The 10,763-nt window shown below is 41.4% G+C and overlaps 1 protein-coding gene across 1 annotated transcript; it reads right to left on the reverse strand.

The window, feature by feature from the left end:
- Positions 1–3,869: 3,869 nt before the first annotated feature.
- Positions 3,870–9,072, reverse strand: CTLA4 (cytotoxic T-lymphocyte associated protein 4). The gene is made up of 4 exons (XM_016196887.2): positions 8,964–9,072; positions 5,861–6,208; positions 5,300–5,409; positions 3,870–3,974 (listed from the first exon to the last, which is right to left on the reverse strand). The coding sequence occupies exons 1-4, from the start codon at positions 9,070–9,072 to the stop codon at positions 3,870–3,872; spliced, it is 672 nt and encodes a 223-aa protein (XP_016052373.1).
- Positions 9,073–10,763: the final 1,691 nt, after the last annotated feature.

A 10,763-nucleotide genomic window follows, 5' to 3' on the forward strand; every position in this document is an offset into this window, starting at 1 on the left:
TAAATTTCCAAACTTCTTAACTGGCTTTGCTCCAATTAACAACACAGTGATAGCAACATTTTGCAAATCCAATTATAAGTAAATTAAATGTGTATCAACCATGGAGATGGAATAAGTAGCAGACTTAGTATAAAAATATAGTCAGTTTTATCAACAACCCCACAGTTCAAAAGAAACAGAGAGTGAAAATGAGCATTTTTGCCTACACACACACACACACACACACACACACAAAGATTGGAAGAAACTGGATTTGGAACTAAGATAAAAGTAGAATGTGAGAACAGGGTAGCCAGCTGGAGGTCACATTCCAGAGTCTTAAAAGTTTAAGCCAAGAGATGTATTGACCTACACATAGTTCTGCTGGTCAATATAGGGAAAGATATAGGATGAGGCTACCTAAGACAATATAGCCATGTTCTGCAAAAAAGACAATTTTCCTTCCCATAAACCCAGATATCTAAGCTCTCCAAGTCTTTGGAAGACATTTATTTGAGCATCTACTGTGTGCTTAAAGCTCTAATGATTCTTACTTTGGAGAAGTTCCCACTCAAGCTAGGGAGAAAAGACATGCACATTATCAGAGATGAAACTAAATATAGTTACAAAACAGAAGGGGAGAAATCTATGTGGGTTTGATGTGCCAGCAAATCTGATGGAGGAGGCAGAATCTGAGATGAGTCCCAGTGGATGTAAAAATGAGGGATACAGATATTTAGGGGTAAAAAATGTGAAAATGGGAAGTATCAGAAATGAGAGTACCATATTGGAAGAAAAAGGAAGGTGAGCAGAGGTATGTGCTGGGAACTGGTAGGACTTGGGGCTGACCCAAGGAGCTCTATCCTGCTTCCCTTGTCAACCACATTCTTACCTGGGGCCTGTGGTTCCCGTGAGAAAGGTTATAGTGCCCAGGCTCTCCCTCTATCCTGGACCAAGTCCCATTTAGATGAACAGAAATTTTGGACCCTGATCCCAGAGATGGAGGTAGTGATCAAGATTGGAATGCCATGAAAAAGTTAGTCCTCTGATTTGGGAGTAATGAATCTCTGAGTATTGTAAGCAAACCTGCAATCTACCTTTATAAACAAAATGAGGATTAGAAGAGGCTTTCTAATTTCCAGATGCCCTCACCCCGTATTTCATTTCTCCTCTTTCAGTAGAACCTCGGGTCACAGCCTTTCTTGCCCATTTATTCCTCTATAAGGGAAAATTTTTGAGCTAAGGAGTACTTAACTTTTTCAAAATTGAGATTGAATGAAGAGGACAATGCTTAACTCAATGAATAGCTAAAAGTAGAATTTCAACTAATAGTAGAGGAGATACTGAGCTTATATAAAGTAATCCATCATCTAATGGTGTCTGAAAGATACCTGAGAGGTCCTTTGTCTAAGTCCTTCTTATCATTTAGATTAGCCATCAACTATGGAAAGAATGATCTCTCTAAAGACATTTGAAGGAGTAGAAATGGCATCATACTATCCACTGGGGACTCCTAAACTGTGTGTTCCTTTATGGCTTCCAACCAAAAGCCAAGAGACCAAGAGGTACAGTATTCAGCATAGTAGGAGCTCATTCTAGGGTAGCTGCTATTATCATATATTGAAAGACCTATAAATTTTTATTTAACAAATCTTTATGGAATGTTTACTATATGTTGTCTCATTTGTTCGCACTTGCTGAGAGAGCGAGAGAGGGAGAGTTGTAGTAAGCAAGAGGAGAGAGATGCTTAAGCAGTGATTCTCAAAACTTGATGGGTATAAGCACCGAGAGTGGTTGGAAGAGCAAATTCCTGGTTCCATTGCCCAAAGATTCTGATTCAGTGCATCTGGAGTTAAGCATTTGAATCAGCATTTTTAGCAAGTTGATTCAGTTACAGATGATCCCCGGCCACACTGAGAAACATTTCACAAGACAAAAATAGGATGTGGGGGTCAAGAAGGAGAAACCTTGTGTGGAAACCAAGTAGGTTGAGGCTACAATTGGCTGACCAAGAATCACAGAAGGCTTAATGGGCCAGGTCTGCCAACTGATAGTAACACAGAACCACAGGTATGTTTTCTTCACATTTGTGAAATAGTCCATTTGGAAACTACAAGGAAAAGCTCTATTTGCCACAGAAGCAGACCAAAATATCTGCAAGGAGCATGGTTCATAACACTGGAGTTGCCACGGCAACTGTAATGAGGGACCAAGTTGAGTTGAGAAAGCTGTGGGTAAGAAAGAGGACGTGTGCCCACCAGTGTGGTTCAGCAGTTGAACATCGACCTAGGATCCAGGAGATTGTGATTTGATTCCAGGTGAGGGCACATGCCCAGGTTTCGGGCTTGATTCCCAGCAGGGGCCGTGCAGGAGGCAGCTGATGAATGACTCTCTCTCATCATTGATGTTTCTATATCTGTCTCCCTCTCCTTTCCTCTCTCTCTGAAATCAATCAATCAATCAATAAATATATAAAGAAAAGAAAGAGGAGGTGAGGAACCTATGCTGAAGAGAGTGCTGTGTGATTTATCAAGAACTGCTGTACCTGCGGTAGCCCACTTTATATCTCAGATAGCTGTGAAGAAATGAAAAGAACAGAGGCCGAATTTTGCCAAGGATGGCTTTCTGGTAATCGGCTGTGAGACAGCGAACTCACAAAGCATTGTTTGCCCTTGGGGACTTTTTCATTTTTTCCCAGTATTTCTAATATTGGAGCCCCCACCTACTGCTGAACAAACCAATCAAAAGCAAACGCAAACACAACACTCCATTACAAGGAAAATAATGACAACTCTGAAAAACGACCACCACACAGACTTTATTTAATTAAAAATATTATACATGTTGTTGCATTTTCATGGAAAATATTGAGTTAAAAAACACCAACAGTGTTAGTTTTCAGAAACATTAATGCACCTCGTTCTGCTACCTGTTTCCTTTTCCTTTCCATGGCATTAACCATGTGTAAGGAACCGGGGCCCTGTGTAACTAGAGCTTCCTTGAAGTTCACACCATAGGACTTCCAGAATGAGCCATGTTCTCGACAGTGATGTTCTATCAAGTTAACTTGATGGAACACCAACTTTGATTTCCTTGCAAACCACTAAAAGGAGCTGGCACAAAAGCCCGAAACACATGTCAACACCAATTCAGCCCAACATCTCTGCAAGAATCTGCTATGACTGCATCCAATTTCCAAGCCAGTTAGCAGGTGATCTTATATTCTATCTGGTGTATTAGTGTCCTGAGCCCCTTCACCAAGCTTCCCCTGAACCCATGATGGGAAGACACTGCCATATAGTGTTTATATTCAAACTATCAGTAAGTACACAAAAGCACATGTGGCTCCCATGCACAAAACTATCAAATAAAAAATACATATTGGTACAATACAACCCTTGGAATCACTGGCTAAAATATAGCCACGTGAGTATTTTTAAACCATTCATTTAATTATACACTTGTTAAGAAAAATAACACAACATAAAAATTTAACTTGAAAACATCATTTCAGCTAGAAACTTCTCACATGTAAATACAAGGTGTGTACAATATCATCCTCACTTCCTTCCTTTGCTTTCCCAGGACTGTACCATCCCTTAACTTACTTCCTTGATTCCACATCATAATGCTGAATCCGCATATTGCTCCCAAGTGATGCTTTTACTAAAATTGAATCTGATATGACAGAAACATCCTGGCTCTGTTTTTCTGCTCTTTTGTTTTAAATTGTAGTACACCTAATTTGGGTTCTGCATCCAGCTTTATATTAAAGAGAGATGAATCCTCCCAAAATACACAAATAAATGAAAATAACTGGATAGCAAAAAGGTAGAATTGCCTCAGCTCTTAGAAATTGGAGAATGGTCTTTCTTCTTCATAATGGTCTCTCAATTGATGGGAATAAAATAAGGCTGAAATTGCTTTTCACATTCTGGCTCAGTGGGGGGCATTTTCACATAGACACCGGTAGTAAGAGGGCTTCTTTTCTTTAGCTGCCAAACACAAAAAGAAACAGTAATTAGTATTGAGGAAAACAGAAGCCACTTTTAAGGATAATAGGATGCAGCAACTATTGGTTCGTCCCCCACCCCCACCATTGAATAATGAATGTTTACAACATACAGAATTATAAGCACCAGGAGCTTTTTTTGATTCAGCTATTAAAACTCAGTTTAGATAAATAACTCTGTGCTATGGATGTAAAACAGCAACTATTTTCCCTGACTGGAAAATAGAAGAAACAGACTTTGAGAAAGCTTCAGAAGAAAAAACACCCCCAAACTCCTATGGTAAGTGACTGGATACTGTCTGTCGGGGGATGAGTTTGATAAGATAGTAAACTTTAGTTATCCTGCTTGAGAGCTGTATTTCTCATCTCCAGTCCTCATATACTTTTTATTACTTTTTTTCTGTCCCTCTCAGTTCCCAGTTTTTATCACCTCAGTAAGTTGAGGTCTAGTATACTAGTCTGTGTGACGGTGTGTAGCAAATGAGGTAGGAAGAAGCTACAGCAACAGAAGAGGTTGAGAGAGAATCTTAGAAGAGAAAGAGCGGGGAGAGAGAGAGAGGAAGAGAGAGGAAGCAGAGAGAGAGGAAGGCAGGGAGAGAAAGAGAATGGGGGAGGGAGGGAAGGAGAGAGGGAGAAGGGAGGAAAGAGAGGGAGAAGTTTGTGACAGAGCCACCCTTAGGCAGAGGTGGCTGAAAATGACTGTCAGAAAGAAATCCTGATAGGAGGCCAGATTCCACCCTCCTCCTCTTCCACCAACAACAGTAGTAAATAAAAACTGGGGTTCTCTTTTACTAGGCTGGAAGAGAGGTCTAGACTTCCCAATCAAGCTGACTGGGGAACAGGGAACCCTGGAAGGTATTATGTGGACAGCTACAGTGTGGACAAGGAAGGCACAAGTTGGGTGGCACTGAGAGATGGCTTCCTGGTGAAGAAGAGGGACACTAAGGGAGATAATAAAACCTATCCAGATGGATGGTCTTCTCTAGCAGCATTTTGCCCAACCTAACCTTGTGTTTCAGGATTAACCTAAGTACAGTTGTCATGAAGATAAAGAACAAAACAGCTGCCCCATGTTGTTCAAACGTTTACTCAAAATGAAACCCTCTTCAGAAGCACACAAACATTCAATGTCAAACACACTCATCTAAAATATTAGTCATCCTGAAACCTCAAAGGCCAATGCCTTGGGTTTTACTGTGTTCCTTACCACTGTCCTTCACCTTACTAAACTCAAAAGCGTCATCTGGTCAGTTTTTATCTCTACAGATATCTCCACCAAAAATGGTGCATTGTCAGCATCACGCTTACCATTTTGCTCAAAGAAACAGCTGTAATGAGGAAGCTGTAAAAAAATAATCCCGAACTAACTGCTGCAAGGATCCAGAGGAGGAGATCAGAATCTGGGCATGGTTCTGGATCTGCAACAGAAAACAAAGCAGAGCTTCCCTGAGCCACTCTTTAAACTTTAGGGCCTTACTTCCCATTGATGAAAAAATGAAGAAATTTGAGCTTCCAGTCCTTGATAGTATTGCTAGCCCACAGTTTAGTCCAACTACTTGGGGCTCCTTCCCCAAGAGTGTCATATCAAAGGCATAAGAACAAACTTGACAATGGTTATCATTCCAGAGTGAGTGCCCCAACCTGCCAGTAGAAAAAAGACCTTCTCCAGCCCATTTTATTTTATAATCAGAATGCAGTTTGGGTTGCCACCTATACTACAAAAAAGGCTACCATGTGGTATGCCAGAGAACTCTTAAAGAGAATTTTCACAATCCTAAAAATGAACTACTTGACATTAAGGAGCAAAATTATTTTCATGCAAAGACAGCCGTGCAAAAGGTGTTAGCTTAGTGATATGGCTCTGCTCACCAATAACATAAATCTGGGTTCCATTGCCCATGCCCACATAGTAAGGAGGTGGGTACATGAGCTCCACCTTGCAGATGTAGAGCCCCGTGTCCATGGCTCTCAGCCCTTGGATGGTGAGGTTCACTTTGTTTCCACTGGAAGTGCCAATGCAGGTGGAATCATCTAGGAAGGTCAACTCATTGTCCACCATATACGTTCTGGCGCAGACTTCAGTCATCTGGCTGCCAACCTTCCGCAGCACCGTCACCCGGACCTCAGCAGCTTTGCCTGAAGACTCATACTCACACACAAAGCTGGCGACACCCCGGCTGCTGGCCAGCACCACTGCAGGCTGGGCCACGTGCATCCCTAACATGGAAAAAACAAAGTGAACTCAGTGAATGCATGTTCACTCACCACCAGGCCCAGGTAAAAGCCAGAGAAAGTTTATCTTTGATGGGCACCTTCCAACATTATCTTTCAATTATTCTCTTCCCCTTAAACGAGCCCATCACTCTTCCCTATCCCTTCCCTTCTCCACCCACCCCAGCTTTTCCCTCCATCTCTCAGCTATCTTCCAGCTACTCTCCATAAAGGTGTTTCTTACTGGAAAATAGTTTCTTGAAGGCAGTTGGCTGTGGCAGAAAGAACGTTGATGTGACAAACAGAAGGCCTGGTTCTACCATGAAACATATGATTTACCATGCCTCCCCTATGGGCTTCATTTTCCCTCACATGTAGGAAAAGAGGATTAGATCAGATAATATCAGAGTGCCTTCCAACTCTGGTATTCTAAGATTATAATACAACTAGAGGAACTATAGTTCAGGAACTATGAGCAGTAGAGGAAACTTTGGAAGCTGAAGTACAGAATATTGCCTTATATCTCAGCATACCTCAAAAACTTTTGCCTACATTTCCTTGGTTTTAGATCTCTATTACCCACATGTAGCTGCACATTGGCTCACTGTACCAGCCACCCCCTTCCCTGGCATTATTATTACAAAGTGAGGGATGCTGCTAGATGAAGAAAGCCACAGAGCAGAGGGCACCAGGTCCTTTCCTCTCTGGGCCAAAGCATCCCTGCTGCTAATTTCTGTGGGCTTTCCCTGCCATTGCCACCACACCTTCTGCCACCCTCTCTCCTCACTTGAACACCCTCACAGGATGCTCTTTTTCTCTCTGGTTTCTACAGGATAAGAGAGGTCAACTCTCCATACAAAAAGGCTCACGTCATCTAAAATATTGTGGCTTCATGTCAAATTATCTGCCTTTAACTAACCCCTCTTCAGTCAATCATATAAATGACACCCAAAACTTGGATTGAACCATGCACGTCACACATTCTGCTCAAATTTTTTTTTAATTGATTTTTTGAGAGAGAGGAAGGGAAAGGGAGAGAGAGAAACATGGATGTGAGAATAAAACATCAATCGACTGCCTCCTGCACACCCCCTCCTGGGGATTAAGCCCACAACCTTGGCATGTGCCCTGATAGGGAATCAAACTAGCAACCCTTCGGTGCATGGGATGATGCCCAACCAACTGAGCCATTCTGGCCAGGGTTCTGCTCAAGCTTTTTGATGTGTATGTAACACTTACTGCAAAAACAAATAAAGTAAATAACATTCAACATCTTTCATGATCCAATCCCAACCTATCATTCCAGTCTGAGATTCCAGGACACCTCTTCCTTTGTATAAATTACTCTGTGTTGAAGGTGCCAGTCCTTTTCCCCAGGAACTTGTACGGGAAAACATCTGTCCTCAGAAGAGACAACAATATGGCAGCAGCCCTTGCGATAGTTAATCCAGCAGCCCTGGTTAGACAATAGTCTCCTTGCTCGTCCCTCATCTTCATCTATCATAGATGTCCTCTGAATATCTGCACTGCTATAACTTGATTATAGTACTTAAGTTCTGCCCTGTATTAAACATTTTAGTGCACTAATAACACCTCCTCCAGAGTATGCCTTTGGCTGATAAACTCTTGAGAGCTGCCATTATATCCTGCCCAAATGGACACTCAATAATCATTATTGTGTTGACTCTAAGCCTAGAGAAGAACAAGTTTCCTGCCCTACCCCAGGCAAGCTCCCAATTATTACTGCTAAATCTGGTCACATTCAGTTTCCCAGTATCCACCATGGGAGGATTTCAGTTACAGGTTGAGATAAATGCCCTAAAAAGGAAATTTGAATACTTCTAAGGGTATTTAATCTTTAATGTTCAAAACATGTGAAATAATAAAAAGTATATGATTATTTCTTATCCAGTAAAAATAAAATCATTAAACACCTTTTGACTCTATACAAACTATATGGTTTCCTAGCGAGAAAGTCTAGAGAGAGATAAATTTGAAATTTAGTGGAACTGCTCATCATTTTATACCATGTAAGAGCTTTATTTTATCTGAAAACTGGAGAATCTGCTTCTGAAGTCCACAGATAAATCAGGCAGCAATTAAGTATCTTATGCCAAATGGACTGATGGTTTCCTTTCTTCCTTTCTTTTTTGTTTCACAATTTCAAACTGCTTTCATTTTTAAAAATAACTAGCTAAGTAGTTTATAGAGCCGATTAAGAGGACCTTGAAATCTTGAATTGAGTAAGAAAGCCTTAAATTTTAAACAAGCTGGCTAATTAGTTTATAAAATTGAATTAGATGACCCTAAAACCTTGAATTGGGCAAGGAAGAAACTGTTTATGATTTGCTCCAATTAGCATTTTTTAAAAAGAAAAATCATGAGCTCATCCTGATTCCAAGCTCAGATGTATTCAAGACTGTGGATATATTTTCTCTCTTAAGTCACTTAAATTTACAGTATTTTCCTTCAGTCATATAGAAGTGTCTGAAATTGCTCATGTCTTCCAAACCAACTCAGATGTATTCATTAAGCCTCTACTCAATGCCTGGCCCTCTGCAATGAGCTGTACCTCTGTTTATTTGCTGCTGCCAGTTGTGCCCTACTTGCCTCAGAATACAGAGCTATCCAAGTCTGGAGGTTGGAGTTTTACCTCTAACTTCTGGCTTTGCTAGAAATCACTGCCCTTGACTGTTGAAAGAAATGAAACCCAGGTGGGAGAAACACCTCCTCCACTTCGTGTTCCAAAAGCTTCACTCACCCTTGGAGAAGACAGGAATGAAAAGGAGAGAAAACAGCGCGATGCAGGGCCAGGTCCTATAAGGTGGGTCAAGTGGAGCCCTGTGCCTCCGGAATCCAAAGCCAGCCATGGCGTTACAGGTGCAGAGTTCAGGTCTTCAGGAAGCAGAGCGAAACCTTTCAAGATCCTGAAGCTTTGAAATGTGTTTGAACCCACACAGAATCAAGGACTTTATATAGCTGGCTTTTATTTCAGGTATGTACTACCCATTCAGTACATGTAGAATGCACCTGAATAGAAAGGCTTTTTGTTTTGATTTTACGAGAAAGGAAGACGTGGGTTTAGCTGTTACGTCGAAATGATAACCTCAAACACTCAGAGTAAAACTGAACAAAACAAGCCAATCCATGGATGGAAAATGCACTCAATTTGAAACTGAAGCTTTTTCTTCACTTTGAGGATAACTAAGCGGAGACTTGGAAAATTTCCTGGAGTGCGGGAGCCCCCCTAAATCCCAGTTTTATCCAATCGTCTAAGCATCTTTTAGCATCCAGTGCATTTCAGTGTTAACCCCAAAACTGCCAAGCTGCCGGTTCTCTGAGCCCTTGAGCTAATGACAGAATTAGTCTGTAGACATCATTAGTAAACTACCTGTGAGGCACCATCCCCAGCATGCTTTACAAATTAGTTTTAATTTCTCCAAGCTCCATTTAGCACTTCATTGAGAGAAAATACCAAAATTACATACACACAAAAAAAAAACACCAATCTGCCTCTGGTTTTACAGATTAGGAAAGAATTCCAGTGCTCTGGAAAGCCTTAACTCAACAAAGAGAAGCCAGAGTGGGAGAAGGTTCAGAAAATGTCCAAGAGATTCAAGCCCTTCTTAAAAGGACAAACATTGTTTTAATGGGAATTTTTCAAGCAGAAAATCCAAGAACTAAGGTTCAATGTGACTAAAGTTCTTAAATGTATAAAAGTTTTAGACAGGACAAAAAGAGGATAATACTAAGCACTAAGGATCCTTCCTTAAAACTGGGGGGTTTTCACATGTTTCAGCAATGAAAGAAGTATTTATTGAAAATCCAGGATATTCTAGAAATTGTGTATACTAACGATTGTATAATGACAAGACAAAAACAAAGTTAATGCTTTAAGAGACCTGTAGAAAACTGACGTGCAAACAGACAGTTGCAGCATAGACCACGGTGTTGCCTGCCCCAGCCCTTCGCGGTTTCCCATTGTCCACACACCTCAGCTCAGCACCGGAGGCTCTGTAGATTATGTATCTAATGCCTCTCTTTCTAGCCTGTCTCACAGCATTCCCTCCCATGTCTCCTCCCCGCTTGTCGTTTCTCCAGCACACCTCTTTCAGGTCTCACCATTGCCTTTCCTCCCATTATCTTGTTTTAGCTTCCTTTACATGCTCTAGGAGTTAGCTAAGGTGTCAGCTCCTCCAAGAAAACTCCCCTGACCTGCTTTTTTCCTACACTCCCCTAGCACCTTATATAAGCCTTCAAATCCCAGCTGAAATGCCAGCAGGCAATAACAACCGAATGGGAATTTACTAAGGGTCAAGTTCCAGACTGGCCACTGGAGATACCAGAGTGAGAAATGTAAGCTCCCGCCCTTGAGAGAAATTCACAGCAGTGACGGGCAGAGAGCTAACCCTGTGACAGGAACAGAGTACATAAATGCTGGAATTGAAGTATTGCGTAAGCCATTGGGTTGGTCTGTGGAAGTCAGAAAGGGCTTCTTGGAGAAAGTAAAACCTGAGCTTATTGTTGAGGACAAAAGCAAAGGGTGGGTATTCAGACCAGA

Source organism: Miniopterus natalensis, chromosome 8, assembly GCF_054644295.1.
Source record: "Miniopterus natalensis isolate mMinNat1 chromosome 8, mMinNat1.hap1, whole genome shotgun sequence".
Taxonomy (NCBI): Eukaryota; Metazoa; Chordata; class Mammalia; order Chiroptera; family Miniopteridae; genus Miniopterus; species Miniopterus natalensis.

What these genes read in the sequence shown, in the direction of transcription:
- CTLA4 (XM_016196887.2), bottom strand. Translation starts at nt 9,072, where the DNA reads ATGGCTGGCTTTGGATTCCGGAGGCACAGGGCTCCACTTGACCCACCT. An exon ending in AACCCAGATTTATGTTATTG is followed by an intron (nt 5,410 to 5,860) that starts GTGAGCAGAGCC and finishes TTTCTGTTGCAG; the next exon opens with ATCCAGAACCATGCCCAGAT. An exon ending in CTGTTTCTTTGAGCAAAATG is followed by an intron (nt 3,975 to 5,299) that starts GTAAGCGTGATG and finishes TGTGTTTGGCAG; the next exon opens with CTAAAGAAAAGAAGCCCTCT.